The sequence below is a fragment of the Chenopodium quinoa genome, unplaced genomic scaffold (genome assembly GCF_001683475.1).
Source record: "Chenopodium quinoa cultivar QQ74 unplaced genomic scaffold, ASM168347v1, whole genome shotgun sequence".
NCBI classification, from domain to species: domain Eukaryota; kingdom Viridiplantae; phylum Streptophyta; class Magnoliopsida; order Caryophyllales; family Amaranthaceae; genus Chenopodium; species Chenopodium quinoa.
This window is the reverse complement of record NW_018744143.1, coordinates 555,523-574,435: the sequence shown is the minus strand read 5'-3', so window position 1 is coordinate 574,435 and position 18,913 is coordinate 555,523. Positions and strand designations below refer to the sequence as shown.

General features: G+C 34.9%; 1 protein-coding gene across 1 annotated transcript; it reads left to right on the top strand.

Annotated features, from left to right (window-relative positions):
* Positions 1 to 11,165: 11,165 nt before the first annotated feature.
* Positions 11,166 to 18,692, top strand: LOC110693162 (organelle RRM domain-containing protein 2, mitochondrial-like). The gene is made up of 4 exons (XM_021870284.1): positions 11,166 to 11,430; positions 16,935 to 17,003; positions 17,086 to 17,192; positions 18,306 to 18,692. The coding sequence occupies exons 1-4, from the start codon at positions 11,286 to 11,288 to the stop codon at positions 18,408 to 18,410; spliced, it is 426 nt and encodes a 141-aa protein (XP_021725976.1). The 5' UTR covers positions 11,166 to 11,285; the 3' UTR covers positions 18,411 to 18,692.
* Positions 18,693 to 18,913: the final 221 nt, after the last annotated feature.

Here is an 18,913-nt window from a genome sequence, read left to right as displayed (position 1 = left end):
TGATTGGTCATTGGAATATATAGGAATTGCCCCAAAATACTTGGAGGACAAGAAGTCAGGTGCTTCTACTTTAAGTATCTATGTTATAGAAGTTAATTTAGCAACTTCTACTTCTTCTTGGGTATTTGATACCGGTTGTATTTCTCATATTTGTTCAAATGTGGAGGGACTCAAAAAGAGTAGAAAGCTGTCTAAGGGAGAGGTAGAAATGCGCATAGCTAATGGAGCAAAGGTTGTTGCCACAACAATTGGAACTTATAATCTACCTCTACCTTCTGGATTAATATTTGAACTTAATAATTGTTATTATGTACCTAATATTGATAAAAACATTGTCTCAATTCATGTTTTGGATCATGAAGGATATTCGTTTACGATAAAGAAAGGTTGTTTCTCTTTCTATAAGAATGACATGTTTTATGCAAGTGCTAATAATATTAATGGGTTGTATCTATTCAACCAAGATAAACCCATCCTTAACATAGAAAGCAAAAAACATAAAACAAATGATACAAACCCCACCTACCTGTGGCATTGTCGTTTGGGCCATAACAACACAAATCGTATTCGGAAGTTACATAAAGATGGACTTCTAACATCTTTTGATTTTGAATCATTTGATGTATGCGAGGCGTGTTTGATGGGAAAAATGACAAGATCACCTTTTACTGGAAAAGGTGAAAGAGCTAACGAATTATTGGGCCTAATACATATAGATGTATATGGACCAATATGTACGAAAGCTAGGGATGGTTATAGCTACTTCATAACCTTTATTGATGATTTAAGTAGATATGGATATATTTACTTAATAATGAAACATAAGTTTGAATCCTTTGAAAAGTTCAAAGAATTACAAAGTGAAGTAGAGAATCAACTTGGCAAGACAATAAAAACATTATGGTCAGATCGTGGTGGTGACTATTTGAGCCAAGAGTTTTGTGATCATTTGAAGAGTTGTTGAATTCTTTCACAATGGACTCCACCTGGAACACCTCAAATGAATGGTGTGTCTGAAAGGAGAAATTGAACTCTATTAGATAAGCTTCAATCTATGATGAGTCTTGCTGACCTTCCTGTATCCATTTGGGGACATGCCCTCAAAACTGCTGCTTTTACGCTAAACAGGGCACTGTCCAAGGCAGTAGATAAGACACCATATGAGTTATGGAGAGGAAGAGTTCCTAGCTTATCTTATTTACGCATTTGGGAATGCGAGACTTATATAAAACGTTTACAGCCTGACAAACTTGTGCCCAAAGCTGAAAAATGTTTTTTCATAGGTTATCCTAAAGAAACAAGGGGCTATTACTTCTACAACCGTTATGAGAACAAAGAGTTTGTTGCTAAAGATGATACCTTTCTGGAAAAGGATTTCATTTCCAAAAGGATAAGTGGGAGTAATATATTTCTCGAAGAAGTTCGAGAAGCACAACAAACGGATATGGTTCAAACCATGTTAGAAGCAAAAGTACTTTTGCCATTGCCTGTGGTAGAGGAAGTGCATCCAATGCGTGATCCCTCTCTCATGCCTGACCTTATGCTGGAGGAAGAGCATCCAATGCCTAAACCTCCTATTGCTCCACTCGAATCTAATTTGAGCGAAAAATCTCAAGTCGTTGAGAGCGAAATTTCTCTTGTTATTTCCCCTCGTAAATCTAGTAGACCAAGAAACCCACCAAAGAGGTTTATGGACTTCTTGTTAACCGAAAGTTCTGAAATAATGATTTTAGAACTTGAGGAAGCTACTAGCTACAATGAGCCTTGGCGAGTTAAGACTCCAAAAAATGGCTTGGAGCCATGAAGTCTGAAATGGAATCCATGTCTGTAAATCAAGTATGGGACTTGGTTGATTTGTCTGACGGGATTACACCTATCGGTTGCAAATGAATTTTTAAATTGAAAACAGACAAGGATGGAAACATTGATGTTTTCAAAGCTAGACTAGTTACGAAAGGGTTCAAAAAAATTCATGGTATTGACTATAATGAAACTTTTTCACCAGTTGCAATGCTTAAATCCATTCAGATAATCCTAGCGGTTATTGCCTTATTTGATTATGGAATTTGGCAAATGGATGTCAAAACCGCTTTCTTTAATGGGTTCTTGAAAGAGGATGTGTATATGATACAACTAGAGGGTTTTGTGGATCCTGAGAATCCTAGAAAGGTATGTAAGCTTCAAAAGTCCATTTATGGACTGAAGCAAGCATCTCGGAGTTGGAATCTTCGATTTGATGAGGCTATCAAACAGTTTGGTTTTCTCAAAAAATGAAGAAGTTTGTGTATACAAGAAGTTTAGTAGGAGTAGCATTGTCTTCTTGGTTTTATATGTAGATGTCATATTACTCATAGGAAACAATATTCCATGCTTGACTCTGTCAAAGAATGGCTATAGAATTGTTTCTCTATGAAGGACTTTGGAGAGGCTGAGTACATATTGGGGTTCAAGATCTATAGAGATAGGTCTAAATGATTGATTGGACTTAGCCAAAGAACTTATACTGATAAATTTCTTACTATGTTCAATATGGAAAACTCTAAAAAGGGTTTCGTCCCTATGCAGCATGGTTTGTCGCTAAGCAAGACTCAATGTCTTTCAAACTTTGATGAGATTAGGCGAATAAGTAATGTACCTTATGCCTCGGCAATAGGGTCCATTATGTATGCCATGATTTGTACCCGACTAGATGTCTCATATGCTTTGAGTATGTGTAGTAGATTCCAATCAAATCCAGGCGACGCGCACTGGAATGCAGTTAAGAATATCCTTAAGTACTCGAGAAGAATTGAGGATTATTTCTTAATGTATGGAGGAGAAAGTGAATTTTTTATTGAAGGTTACACGGATGTGAGCTTCCAAACAGAAAAAGATGAATTTCGATCATAATCTGGTTTCATCTTTCGTCTAAATGGAGGGGCAGTGAGCTAGAAAAGTTCAAAGCAAAGCACCATAGCTGATTCTACAACTGAGGCTGAGTACATTGTTGTAGCTGATGCAGCAAAGAAAGCCGTTTGGATGAAGACATTCATTTCTGAAGTAGGAGTAGTACCTAGTATTGGAAATGGCATTATTTTGCATTGTGATAATATTGGTGCAATTGCTCAGAGTAAGGAGCCAAGATCACACTAGAAGTCCAAACATGTACTTAGAAAGTTTCACATCATTCGTGAGATTGTGGAAAGAAAGGATGTGATGGTTTGCAAGATTCACACGGATGATAACATTGCTGATCTGTTAACTAAATCATTGCCCCTACCTAAGCATGAAAGTCATACTACTAGAACTTTAGGGCTTAAGCATATTGGAGAATGGCTTTAGTTGTGTACTATTTTATTGTAAAATTAGTCACAGACATAAAACACTTAAATATGTTTGTTTATCAATAAAGTGATTATTCTTATTTAAATGTGGTTTGGATTTTAATAAAATGTCCAAAGTATTATGTAACACTCGGTAGGTTTGTCAAATGCGTGATTTGATGAATAAAACCCTATTAAGTGAACTGAGGTTATAAATATTATTAGTCCTTGGTCCGAATCATTAAATTGGACATAAATGATTTATTTAAGGACTAGTTTGTATGTTGATTGATAGCGCAGTTTTATAGGCTACGGGGACATGGAGATGTCTAGTCATTTACATGGATATGTATATGATACATATTGGATAGACCTACTTGATATTCTTCAAAATAGTTTGAAAATTTCATTCTTTATATTTAGTTGATTCCTTTGACATGAGTACAACACTGTTCTCATTTAGTGATTAGTATGTCTTTGACATTCTCAAATGTTGTGTCGTAAAAGGAGGTTATAAAGGGAAGGCTCGGGATTGCTAAAAGTTAAGTGGGAGTTTTGGTTGTACAAGATTGAATAAGTCCTCTTAATTGTTAGGATTGGTGTCTTGGGCCTCTTGAAGAGTAAGAATTGGAAAATGCATGGCCGTGCTCAAATGGATTAAGAGTTAATCATTTGTTTTGACAGTTCAAGCTCGGATTTCAAGAAAATTTGAATATTAGTATGGATAACATGAGATGTGATCATACTATCAAATTTGACATTAAGAGACTTAAGGAGTTTATGATTACACACTGGTTTTCAGACAAGTGGGAGATTGAAGGAAATATCCTCAACAAGTGTAATCAACTAAATATAATTAGGACTAATTATGGAGATAATAATATTCAGTTATTTTGCTAGAAACCAACTATAATCTTTATATTAATTAGATTAATATACTATTAACATTAACCGAGTCCTATGATGTCACACATATAAGCAAATTGATTGGACAAATCTAACATAATTATGTGAGAGTTGCAAACTGAATTAATTAGGTTAATTAAGTCACTTTGAGTAACTTAATTAACACAATCTCATATACATATATGTAAATATTTTATATAAGTAAATGTTGCCTATATGTAAATGTTACATATAAGTAAATGTTGCATATATGTAAATGTTACATATATAAAGATATACATATGGGGTTAAGCAAACCCTAATTCGATGCTCTCTTGGACTCCACTCACATAATAAAAAACCCTAAAAAGTAATCTAGAACGGTTCTTGATTCCGAACTAGCATGCGTGGGAAATCCGATCATTGCTTGTGGACCAACATAATACTAGAGGAACGGCGTTTGACGTTCTAAAATCTCTGAAATTCGTGCCCTTTTGCTTTGAGGAATTCAGGCATCGAGGGTATGATCTTCTATATCGATAATTCATATTATTATGTGCATGAGATCCTATTTTAGATGTTAAGAAATAGTTTATTGCAATTCTGCTAATCGCATCTAAATTCCTACACTTTCCCTATGTCTTTCCTAGTTATTGCTCTAAGTTTCAACTCCTGGACTTTACGTAACTTGACAATTATGATTCCCCTTCACAAAACCAAAGCCAAAAAGAGATTGGTAACTAGATTTAACATCACATAACACAGGATGTTAGTTTGCTGTATTAAAGAGAAACACTAGATTATTGGAGCACGAATTAAAGTCCCAGAAAAAATGGGAAGATGACTATTATTTTTACGGGCTAATACAAAAAATAAAAACCTCGCATCAAAAGTATCCAACAACATCTAAAGAAGGTAGTATTTGCTAAGGATATATCAGAATCAATCTACTCTTTAAAATAGGCTAACTACGATATTTTTCAAAATTTAAAAGCTTGCCCCTTAAATCTTCAGTATAATTCTTCACCACAATTCAAAGCATAATATATTCAAGGCCTTGTTTATATATCATATAGACAAATAGAAAACTCCCAAATTACAAAATAAAATACAATAAACTCTTGTTGTTGGTATGGCAAAGATAATGGCTATGAATTTAAAACTTCCCGTTCTTCACCTATGAAGGGACCTCAGATCAACTTTAAATAGGTGTACTTAATACATAAGTCCTACTGTCCCCAATTCCTTTAAAGATCATAAGTTTTGTGTGCAGTTCATCATGCACAACTGCACATATATATAGGAGGACATGATTTGGGCAAGCTTAATGGTTACACTTATAACTATCCTTTCTACTTCGTATTGTTTGTTTCCATTCCATTTCCTTTCCTTTCCTATATTCATACCAAACATCCGATAAGTATTTAAAATTGAATATACTCCCATCTTCACCCTTAATCAAAGAATCAACTAATTAACTAAATGTACACTTTCATCTTCACTCTTAGTTATATACTAACTACTGATGCTAGAGCAGAGTATGAAGACAACTTGTGGAATGAATTAACTAATTTTACTTGGAATCTCACAATCCTTTTGTGCTAATTGGAGACTTTAACAAAGTTATATCTCCTTCAAACACAAAAGGGGGTAAAAAAATAATCCTAATCTAGAATATTCAAATTGAGTAAACAAAAGATGAACCTATATTGGTCAGTGCTTTCTTTTGAAGATTTACCCTTCACCTGAAGAAAAAAAAGGTGAGAACAATATTCTTAAACATCTAGATTGGGCAATGTCTAGCCTAGCAAAGCTCACGAAATTCAGTAATCTTAATGTTAAACACCCTGTTTTCACCTCCTTAAACCACTGCCAAATTTTAGTCCAAGTAGATTCGTTAAATTCTAGTATAGCACTCCCATTTTAATTTGCAGAAATATGGTCTTTGAGTCATTCCCGCCTTTTTAATAATTCAAGATCTTTGAAAACAAATACTGAAGAATAGAATTTCACTAGATTTGGAACATATACAAACAACAAAGAAAAGTTGACCAATCACTTCAATTCATTCAAGAGAAATGGATGTTTAATTAAGGTAGGCGAGATTCTTAAACAAAAATCTCATATGACGGACAATGCACATACCTTTAAGGCGCGACAGTAGGAATACGTTTGAAGGATTAAATTGAGGGAGTAGTAGGAATGGAGTTTCGAAGCAGTGATAGGAATGGAGCAATTGTGGGCAGTAGGAGTAGGAGTTTGAATAAAGGAGATTCGACGGAACGAAGGAGTTCGAATGAGAGGAAGGTTGAAGGAAGAGTTTTGAAGGAGTTTGGCTGCGCAACTGCAAAGGTTGGGAACCTAGAATTTGAATTCTCTAATCTTGTGCTGTTGCAAATTAGCTAGGCTATAAAAAAATCCCCAATAGGTGCTTCGGTTCGCCCAAAATCGAAGCACTTGTACTATTAAATGCTTCGATTCCTCCAAAACCGAAGCACTTGTGATATTAAATGTTTCTGTTCTCCCAAAACCGAAGCACTTGTGCTATTAAATGCTTTGGTTCATCCTTAAACCGAAGCACTTAAAGAAAATCATGGTTTATATATATATGTGCTTCGACTATCCTTTGAACCGAAGCAAATAAGGTGAAGCAAAAAGACCATTTTCTACTAGTGTTAGCATCAACACAAGACCTCATGCATATAATAATACAAATCATCAATATAGTTTAACATACCCTTGATGCATGAATTCCTCGAAGCAAAAGGACACGCCTTCTGGAGATTTTAGAACTTCAATCGTCGTTCCTCCAATATTGGTCCACACGATTGGATCTTCAACGTATGCTAGTACGGAATAAAGAATTAGTCTTGATTAACTTTTAGGGTTTTGAATAATTGTGTGAGAAGAGGCAAAAGTGAGTATAGAATTAGGGTAGTCTTAACCCCATATATATATATATATATATATATATATATATATATATATATATATATATATATATATATATGTATATATAATTATTTACATACGTGTAACATTTACATATATGATTATTTACATACATGAAACATTTACATATATGATACTTTACATATATAACCGGTGTTAATTAAGTAAATAAAAGTGACTTAATTAACCTAATTAATTCCATTTGCAACTCCCATATATATATATATATATATATATATATATATATATATATATATATATATATATATATATATATACTCATATTAGATTTTTTCAATCAATTGCTTATATATGTCACCTCATAGGACTTGATTAAAGTTAGTAGTACATTAATCTAATTAACATACATATTATAGTTGGTTTATAACAAAACACTATAATCACCTAAAATAACCAAATATTATTATCTCCATAATTAGTCCTAATTATATTCTGTTTGCTACACTTGTTAAGGGCATTTCCTTCAATCTCCTACTTGTCTGAAAACAAGTGTGTAACCATAAACTCCTTAAGTCTCTTAATGTCGAATTTGATAGTATGATCACACTCATGTCATCCATACTAATATTCAAATCATTTCTTAAAATCTGAGCTTGAACTATCGAAACAAATGATTAATTCTTAATCCATTTGAGCACGACCACGCATTTTCCAGTTCTTACTCTTCAAGAGGCCCAAGACACCTTTCCTAACAATTAGGATGACTTATTCAATTTTGTACAATAAAAAACTCCCACTTAACTTTTAGCAGTTCCGGGCATTCCCTTTATAACCTCCTTTTACGGCAAAGCGTTTGAGAATGTCAAAGACATACTAATCACTAAATGAGAACAGTGTCGTACTCATGTCAAAGGAATCCACTAAATATAACGAGTGGAATTCTTAAAACATTTTTGTAGTATATCGAGTAGGTCTATCCAATATGTATCCATATATGTATCCATGTAAATGACTACACATCTCCATGTCCCCATGAAACTACGTCAATCAACTTACAAACTAGTCCTTAAATAAATCATTTATGTCCAATTTAACGATTCGGACCAGAAACTAACATATAATATTTATAACCTCGGTTCAATGAATAGGGTTTTATTCATCAAATCACGCATTTGACAAACCTATCGAGTGTTATATAATACTTTGGACATTTAATTAAATCCAAACCATATTTAAATAAGAACAATCACTTTATTGATAAACATAAACAAACATATTTAAGTGTTTTATGTCTGTGACTAATTTTACAATAAAATAGTACACAACTAAAGCCACTCTTTAATATGCTTAAGCCCTAAAGCCCTAGTATGACTTTCATGCTTCGGTTGGGGCAATAGTTTAGTTAACGGATCGACAATGTTATCATCCGTATGAATCTTGCAAACCATCACATCCTTTCTTTCCATAATTTCACGAATGATGTGAAACTTTCTAAGTACATGTTTGGACTTCTGGTGCAATCTTGGCTCCTTGCTCTGAGCAATGGCACCATTATTATCACAGTGAAAAATAATGCCATTTCAATACTAAGTACTACCCCTAGTTCAGAAATTAATTTCATCCAAACAGCTTCCTTTGCTGCAACATCTGCAGAAATGTACTTAGCCTCTATTGTAGAATTAGCTACTGTGCTTTTCTTTGAACTCTTCCAGCTCACTGCCCCCCCCCCATTTAGATGAAAGATGAAACTATATTGTGATCAGAAGTCATCTTTGTCTGTTTGGAAGCTCGCATTCGTGTAACCTTCAACAACCAATTCACTTTCTCCTCCATACACTAAGAAATGATCCTTAGTTCTTCTTAAGTACTTAAGGATATTCTTAGCTGCATTGTAGTGTGCGTCACCTAGATTTGATTAGAAATTTGCTACATATACTCAAAGTATATGAGATATCTGGTCGAGTACAAATCATTGCATACATAATGGATCCTATTGCTGAGGCATTAGGTACATTACTCATTCGCCTAATCTCATCAATGTTTAAAGGACATGAGTCTTGCTTAGCGACAAACCATGCTGCATGGGGAGGAAACCTTTTTTCGAGTTTTCCATATTGAACCTAGTAAAAACCTTATCAATATAAGTTCTTTCATTATGTCCAATTAATTGTTTAGACCTATCTCTATAGATCTTGATCCCCAATATATACTCAGCCTCTCCAAGGTCTCTCATAAAGAAACAATTCTTTAGCTATTTTTTGACAGAGTCAAGCATGGGAATATTGTTTCCTATGAGTAATATGTCATCTAAGTATAAAACCAACAAGACAATGCTACTCTCACTAAACTTCTTGTAGACACAAGCTTCTTCTTCATTTTTGAAAAAGCCAAATTGTTTGATAGCCTCATTAAATCGAAGATTCCAACTCCGAGATGCTTGCTTCAGTCCATAAATGGACTTCTGAAGCTTACATAATTTCCTAGGATTCTCAAGATCAACAAAACCCTCTAGTTATGTCCTATACACATCTTCTTTTAAGAACCCATTCAAGAAAGCGGTTTTGACATCCATTTACCAAATTTTATAATCAAAGAAGGCAGCAATTGCTAGGATTATCCGAATGGATTTAAACATTGCAACTAGTGAAAATGTTTCATCATAGTCAATACCATGAATATGTTTGAACCCTTTTGCAACCCGATTTTAGTATATATATTATAATTTATATTTTTAATTTACATTTTATTTAAAAAATAAATAATTTTAATTAAAATTTTGTTGTCGAGCCATGTTTCGAGCCGAGTTCTAAGCTGAGCTTTGAGTCGAGCTCCTATTCAACTATCAAGCTTGAGCCCGATCCCGATTTTAAAGGCTTGTCGAGCATTGAGTTTGAGTTCAAGTCGAGCACATTCTTATCGAGCCCGAGCCAGAGTCCCACTCCTATTCGGGCTCGGCTTTTTGATTAAGCACCCCTATGGAAAACGAATAATATTATGTAGCTATTTTCTTGTGTAGTACTACATTTTCGTTATGATTATTTATATGCAATGTGAGATGACTATTTTTTTATGAGATTATATCCAAGTAATTCGGATTGGTAATGAAATTTTTGTCAACTTTTTAGCACTATTTTACTGTAAGTATATTGTACCAACACTCTTCTTAAGAAATAGCTTTTATTGTATAGAGGGGCAACTTTTGTTGGCCACGCAATAAATTTATTGTATCTCGTGTGCACACAAAATATTCCCTTCCACGAGAGGTAAACATTGATATTACAAAAGTTGGTATACGTCCAATTTTTGGTCATTTGCATTAATTTTGCTTATTTGATTTGAAAAGAATTGTATCAATATAAGTGAACCTAAGTACATGTAGATTGCTAGCGGGTTAGTTATTTAACTTATACCAAAAGTATGAAAAAAGGTTACTAATCACAACTTCATTTCCCTTATATCTTCTCTGCTTCAACTTTTATGGTCGATTGTAAGGGGCAGAGAGCCTAACCACCTTCAAAAATTAATTGTGTCTAATATAGAATTCCTATAGTCAAATATTAATTGTGTCTAATATAGAATTTCTATAGTCAAATATTAATTGTCAAATACTCAAATTAAACTAACATATTAATCATAATCTTGCGCAAGAGGTGTGTCAGATGTTTCCATAAGAATTGCATACTAAGTACACTTCTTAAGGCAATATACACTCTCATAACCAATGAGTAGGAATGGAGGTGCCGTTCATTGGCAGTAATTCAATTGAAGGGGTAGCAAAACTGAGGTGCCTGCCTTTTGATGGTAGCAAAATTGAAATTATCCTTATAAAAATACATAATGATATTATTGAATCCAACAAAATCACATACAACTTAATTTTCAAAAACATTGACGAATTGAATTGTGTTATTTTCGTGTTGAAAATGTCAATAATAGCCTAACCAAAATTTAATAATCGAGTAATCATAAACTCTTAACACAAACCTAATTTTTCGTGTCCGGTTTGTGCTGTATTGTCATATTGCCAATGCTATTACTCCACTACTCCATATATAATCAAGTGCAAACTGTTTTAGTCCGAGGGTTCCAAACTCGAACTCTGTCGCCTCTTTTTATCTCTCATTTGCCAATTGCCACAGAAAAACCTCAAAAGCTAAAACCTTAAACCCTCTTCCACAGTCGGCAATGGCGATGAGAGCAGCAGTAATGGCGGCGGTGGCTCCTCGAGGGCTTAATCGTCTTTTCGCAACCTCCGCATTCAACTTCACACCTCCGCCTTCTACTCAGAAAGAGCCTGAGGCTGAACCCTCTCCCAACCTCTTCGTCTCTGGTATCTCTTTCTCTCTCTCTTTAATTATCCTTTCATTTTATCATTTTATTTGCAATTGTTTATTTCTCTTAATTTGTAATGGATTTTTAGCTTATTTGATTGGAGATTATATTACCATATTGCTTGTTTTCGGAAGAAATGTAGTGAAATGAATAAAGTTGGGTTCTTGTAGCATATGATTCATGTACTCACTCTGCTTTTGCTCGGTCTCCAGTGCGTATTAGATTTATTTTAGTTTGATCGCATGAATAGTAACCGAGACGAGCTATTGGATGTACTAAGTAAGAATCGTTTTTTTTTTGTTTTTGTTAAACTAGTTTAATTCATTAAGAATTAGATGAAGTTTATATCTTTTTGAAGAAATGAAGAGAGATTGGCGTTGGTCACTATGTGATAAAATATGCTGTTAGGAATTAAATTGAAACATGATGAAGGAAAATGGATGGTATTTTGCCGATTTTGGATCCCTTTAAGGGAAGGTTTAGACGTTTAGTTTCGGGGGCACCGTTGTTGAGCATTAGAATTTCTAGTTGTATAAAATCTGTTTATAATGCTTTTTCTGGCTTTTCTATTGATATTTTTAAATTACTTTTTGTTTATGAGGGTGTATTAGCAAGTTGAAGTTGCATGGTAGCGTTTTTAATTGGGATTTTCAAAGTTTGAGCCTGTTCTTACTTTCGTTTAAGTATTTAGGCTAGTAGTAAAGTTTAGGTCTTTGATTCTATTGATAGTTGTCTCTTTGCTAAGGTATTGCCACATTTATCATAAACCTCCGTGCATTCAATTTGATAGTTGTGTTGTCATAGGGAGATTTGAAAGAGTTGGGGGTGGTGTGATCCATTCGCATTTGGATGATGCAATAGTAAAAGTTCATCATATGTGTGTGGAGCCCAGAACCCATATGAACACCAAGATAGGGGTTTCTCGGGTTGGGTTTGATTTCCTCCAAGCTCCTATCTCTCGAACTAAAATTGGAAATAAAAAACATTGTACTACCATACTAGTTGTCTACTTGGATCGCTACACTGCGTATACTACCTCCACGACCAGAATCATTAACACTGCCTCTTTCGATACAATGAGTTATTGACCATTGCAAAGTTCCATTATCACCCACACAAACACCTTGGAGGGTTGTATTTGGCCACCACAATTCCATATATGGAATGATAGGCAAAATTATACCACTAATATTCTTTTTGTACAAAAATTTTGATAATGACGAGGGAGATGGTGTCAAAGGAGAGTTGGGGTATGATTCTATGAAGAGATTAAAAAGGTGAGTAGGTGGTGATGACTATGAGTGTTTCATATGAGATAGGAACATGGAAAACACTGGTATATGTTTTATGGTAGAAGAACAGACTTGTATAATTGTAGAGGAAGATTTGTGCAAGCTTATTTTGGTAAATTCGAATTTGCATTTTGCATGAAGCTATCTAGCTTCTTGAGTCTGGCTTTTGGGTGCTTTTAGATTTTGCTCCAAGAATTGGTGTTGAAGCATTGTTTGGTGGTGGTTAGGAGATGACTTGTTAGTTATGAAAAGTCAGGAGCATAAGGTATGGTTGGAGGGGTGTTTAGAAGAAGGAATCTAGTGATGAAATTGTTGTTGTGGAGACTTTGGAGCTGTAGGTTGTAATGGTTTAAGTGTTACTCTATGTGGGGCTTAGGAGTGTTGGGATGATTTGTTAATGTCTTTCGTGATTATTCTGAAAAACCGGGGAGCGGGGAGGGGGGGGGTGAGGGTTCTTGATAAGAGTATAAATCACCCCCTCCCTCTCTTTTATTTATTATTTAATTACTGTGGTCCACATAAGAGGGATCAAGCCATCCAAGATTTAGAGTGGTAGAGTTCAAGTGCTCCTCTCTAGAATACTGTCCTTCAGAAAAAGTATATTTTGGTTATGGATGCAATTTACCAGTTAATGAGGTTGTGAATGATACATAAGATATAAGGCTATGGATCTTATGCTGGATTCTGAGATAGTGTAATAGATCAGATTCTTGAAGATGATGACTTAGACAAGGAGAAAAATTGGGAGAATAACTGATAAATGGTTGTATCTTGATATGTTTTGTAATTGTTGGGTTTAAGGAGAGATGTTGGCAAACACTGAAAGTGTATCAGCTATACAATTAAATCGTCACTAAGGGTAATTACAACCCTAGTTCTTATAGTAATTGGGCACTCCCAAAACTAGACTTAATTACTTTCTTTCTGCCTCCTTTCTCCTCCTCTCCCTCATTTATAGATATTTTTCTCTCTTTTCCTCTCTTTCCTCTAACCAACTCTCTGCCTTCCTCTTCAACCAAATACTAACCAACTTATCATATTACCGGCCGCTCAAATTTCCAACTTGTCTTCAAGGTATGTAGTATTCAGGTTCATCTTCCCCTAACAATGATTTTAGTGCTCCACAGTTCGTCACGGTTGAAAGGAACCTTGAAGCTGTCATGTAAAGATGTCAATGAGTGGAGGCTAGTTTTGGTGTTGTGTGTTTGTGGGAAAACATATTTAGGGGTTTTTGGTTTTGAAAGTGAATGGGCTGTATTTGAAGGAAGATAGAGTGATCAATGGACCGCAGAGAGAAATTTGGGTTCTAAAAATTGGGTTGGAAAAATGGGTCTTGAGTGAGTTAAATTAGATCTTGGATTTACCTCCCTTTTCTTTAGTGGGATGTAAGCTTTTGGCCCGGAGAAAAAAAATTGGAGGTTAAATATTAATGGGTTGATAGGGTGACTAATAGATGATAGTTCGTTGTCAAAGATTGGCTAAAGTTTTGTTAGTTGGAGCTTCTTTTGTAGCAACAAAGGCCTTGACAGTTGCTGCAAAGTGTGGTTTCACGAATGGCTTGCATTGTTTTGCTTCAGATATGGTTCATAGATAGGTAGGCAAGGTTTGGGGATTTGGATGTTGACTGTGGCAATGAGATTTTGGCTAGGAAATGAAGCATATGATTGTCCCACATTTACAGAGATGAAATGTCTCCTCCATATTGTTGAGTTTGGAGAAGTTTTAGAAAGTGCTCACCTTTTTACCCTAAAATTGGGCGAAGCTGCGTAGATCTAGTGCAAAAGTCCTCCTCCTTTCTGGTTATGCATAGCGTATAGGTCCAAGGTGACATGAACCATGTGCCTTTTTGGTCTAGGTGGGTTAATTTCACTGAGGTGTGCTTTGATACACCAAAAGATGCACTGAAGCTTGAGTTGCACAATTTTTTTTTTTTTGTTTTTGTAAAAAATTATTATTTTCATCATGCTTTAATGAGATGCACTGAGGTGCATTGAGGCACTCCTAAGGCGATTTGAGGTGAACCCCTTATTGCATTGGGCCTATTTATACATTGATTTTGCTAGCCAACAAATCTTAAATTCCATAAAAGAAATGCTTTTGAACTGTAAGTTTCCATAGACTTAAATATTCCTCTTGCCTAAGCCCATCTCTAATTTGAGCAAATTAAAATAGTCACCTTCCTCAAGATCTTGCCTACAACACTAATGCTAAATCCCAAAATTGAAGAGCGCTTGTGGTTGGATATTCCGATAAATTGTAGGCTAGTTAATTTTACTAGCTCCTCGATATTGACACCTTTTCTTAAGTAGACTTACCCCGCTAAGAAAATAATTTATAACCTTTAACAAGCTCAAATAGCTGAGCGAAAGTAACTAAACTGCTGAGCTTCTCTAAATCATTAGATGGAAAAATATAGAAGCGAGGCTCCCTTCAAAGTGAGCGATCTGACTTTTAGATATTGGCATAAGATGGATGCATTGGCTGGATTGATTTTTTCCTATGTTACAAGTTCATCTCCCCTAATTAGATATGATAAAAGGGTCATGCTACGGCTGCTAGCATTACCCTACTTGCTATTTTTATACCTGTTTTTTAAAAATGCCTATATGTTGATCATTTTCTCATAGAATTGTTTTTCGGGAAAAGGGTGGAAGTTTGTTTTAATAGTTAAACTTTTTATTAAGCACCAGAATTAACTCAATATATTCTTGAAAATAAAAATAAAACTCAACCCTTTCAAAATTGCATCAGAATTGCTGTCTCCCCACTTTCTAGGAAGGGTTGAAGATCCTTCATGTAGACAGAGAGGAACAGTCGAACAGAGCCTAAGCTACATAAGTGAAAACTAGAGAGAATAAAAAGGGAATCAAGAAAGCAACAAGCTTCTTTGGCTATCATTACATCTACAGCAGACTATGTAAATGATCTCCCTGGAAACATAATCTGCGTTAAGAGACTTAAATCTAGAGATAAAATTATTTGTTTTCAGCTACAACTGATTAAAAGCCTCGTACTAGTTTTTACGGCTTTAGGAATTTCCACTTCCAGCTCTGCAGGCCTTCTATTGAACTTCAACTGAGACATAACCTTAATCCGAACACCAGCAGACTAATCTCATTTGAAGAACATATTAACAAAATCATGGTCATTGCCACAAAGATCACATTGCATTGAATTTACCAGTGACTAGACCGTTAGTGGTAGCCTTTTAGGTAATGTGTTAAGGAAAAGGGGTACCCTGGCATTGCATATAATTCCCCCTGAGGAATTGATCCTACCAATGGTTTCTGATTTTTCTTCACTTTGTTCCATCCACCACACTCAAAACCTTTTTACTGCCGAAGACAATTTCTGGAATAGCAAGTTCATCAAAATCCCTTCCTTTTACATAATAGCTATTCACCCGTTTAACCAAAGAGCATCTTTTTTTTTTTTTTTTTTTTCCCCCCCTTATATAATTGATAAAAGGCCCATTACAGCTAGAAGCAGCAGCTTTGTTCCATCAAAGATTAAGCTATTCTACCCTCCAGCAGCCTTTGTAAAACAAAGCTTTTCCCATGCAACAAAGGGTGGATCCTTTTGTTTGAATTGCTGGTGATAGTGTTGCTATAATGATACAATTTCAAATCTGGAAGTTAATATATCAATTTCTTCAGAAATATTAATTTGGCATGTATTTTGTGGTTTTGGCTCTTGGGCAATGATGGGTGAATTTTGTGATGAAAAGGGGAATTTCTTTGGTGAAGCAATTTCATGGCCTGTAAATTGGGTCTGAAAAGACTTGTTTATCATAAATGAGCAGAGGATTGGTTATGTGTGGGATCAAGTTGCCTTCTGATTCTTATATTGCGTACGTTCTCATCTATCTCAGGGGAATGCAGTTGGATGCTTCCCTAGGGTCTTTTTTCTATTTGCTTTTACAATTTATTATATGCCTATTCGACTAAGCACTTAGCCACTCGTACTTTATAATATCCTTTCCCCTTACCAACAGACTAGTTTTTTTTCCTGCGATTTCTGTCACTCTTATAAACTTCATGCATTAATCGTCTTACTTTTAATCCACTAGTGTATGCAAAATGATTTGGATTTTGTACTTCCGCTAACTTTAGTGTTGTCTTCTTGGAGAATAATTTGCTGCTGCCAATCTATTTGAAGAAAGTTGTTTCTACTTGATATTGCTGAAATATAGATAATGTCTTGTGTGTAGGTCTTAGCAAACGTACCACTACAGACGGATTACGAGAAGCCTTTTCAAAGTTTGGCGAGGTGGTTCATGGTATATTTATGCAAAGTTTTTATTTTTGAATTTATTTTCCCAAGGTGCTTGGGATATTGCTGACGAGGTTAAATTATTGCAGCCAAAGTGGTGACTGATCGCGTCTCAGGATATTCTAAAGGGTTTGGTTTTGTGAGATATGCTACTACAGAAGAGGCTAGCGCAGGAAAGGCAGGCATGGATGGCAACGTGCGTGAGCAATTTCTATCTTTTTTTTCTTAATAATTTAACCTATGAAGTTAAAGAACGTCTCTATTTACTTTGTTTACAACAAGGTGTCTTGTGTGATTTTATAAGTTCATGTCTGATTTGAATTTTTCTGTTGTGGTCCGGTCTTAATATTTCTCATAGGGTTTATCTGGTCTGGTTAGACTCAATTTTGACCATAACTGTACTTGATTTTAAGTTATGGTCTGGTTTGAAATATGGTGAAAATAACAAAGCCTTAGTCAAGAGGTAATGAGGTATCACTACTGATTACTTCACTAGTGGAAGTTGCATTCACAAGTTGCCTAGGTAGGATTGCTACCCTAACTTGGACATGATTTTTGCTTCCCACACAAAGAATAGGTCTTGAGAATTTTTTAACAGTAGAAATCTGCCTTAAAAAAAAGACCCTCATGTCAGCTGCAGGAGTTGCTTGGTAAGAAGTTTAATTATGGTTGGGATGGCTGGTTTACTGTTTATGCACCCTTGTGGAGCAAATCTGATATGTCTGAAACATTACTACCAGATTTGCCAAACTCAATGCTGATCCAATTTGGGCTAGAATATGTAAATTGAATCCAGATTTGATTTTTATATCTTAGATCTGAATTGGAATATTTCCTCAGATTGGTTCAGACTTGAATTGGATTGGATAACAAATAGAGTCGGATTTTACTTACGATCCTACTCCTATTGGATGGTTCAGATTTTCTTATTTTTGGATATGCTTTGAGTTGGACATGGATTGTATCCCCTGACCCCTAAGAGTATGGAAGGAAGTACACTGAAAGTGTTACTGATTTTTATTAGGAAAGATAAGAAATTGCTGCAACTTCATGCTGTCTGTTGGAATGTTCCTTTTGGTGCTCTTTCTGATTCTCATAGATTCGCTCTTTTTTTTTTTTTTTTAATTTATTTATTTATTTTATTTATTTTTTATATTTTTAAAATAGCTTTTCTACTTTCCATGCCTGTTTATAATGTTGGTTGTTGAATGCTAGTCTTTTATTCTAGCGAGCAGAAGCTGATGTGCAAAGTGCTGAATTTGTGGTTTGATAATTTGTTTTTTTTTTTTTTTTTAAATTGTTACTGCAGTTCTTAGATGGATGGGTGATTTTTGCTGAGTATGCAAAACCACGACCTCCCTTAACACAACAGCAATTTGGAAACCCTCCATTCGGCTCAAATTTTCAACGATGAAAATACTTGCTCTATTTTATCATTTTGATGTGGAACATTCTTATCATGGTCATAGTATATTCTTGATCTATTTTTGTACTCATTATGAGAACTTTAGTTAATGAACTTCCTTTAAGTATGAAATCCAAATCCAGCTCTCTATGTTTTGGATCACTGAGATTGAGCCAAGTACAGACTTCTTAAATTGAAATGTAACCAATGAGTGAATGTAATATGGCTGAAACTTGCCTTTTGATAGAGACTTAAAGTATACAGATTGAGGTTATAGTTTTCATTTGTCTATCTGATGTGATCATTCTTAGGTACTAGGTGTGCTGAGACGATTTTTTTGTACTAAAACCGGCCACCACCTTATTCAATTTACTGTAATTGCTGATTTGTTGCACATAAGTTCGCTCTTTGTTCATTTAATCTATGTACTAATACAAGCTACATACCCAGTGAGCAGCCTGTTTTCCGTTTGCTCCTTGTCAAGGCAATCACTCTAAGTTCTTTCCACCGTC

What these genes read in the sequence shown, in the direction of transcription:
- LOC110693162 (XM_021870284.1), top strand. Translation starts at nt 11,286, where the DNA reads ATGGCGATGAGAGCAGCAGTAATGGCGGCGGTGGCTCCTCGAGGGCTT. An exon ending in TCCCAACCTCTTCGTCTCTG is followed by an intron (nt 11,431 to 16,934) that starts GTATCTCTTTCT and finishes TCTTGTGTGTAG; the next exon opens with GTCTTAGCAAACGTACCACT. An exon ending in GTTTGGCGAGGTGGTTCATG is followed by an intron (nt 17,004 to 17,085) that starts GTATATTTATGC and finishes AAATTATTGCAG; the next exon opens with CCAAAGTGGTGACTGATCGC.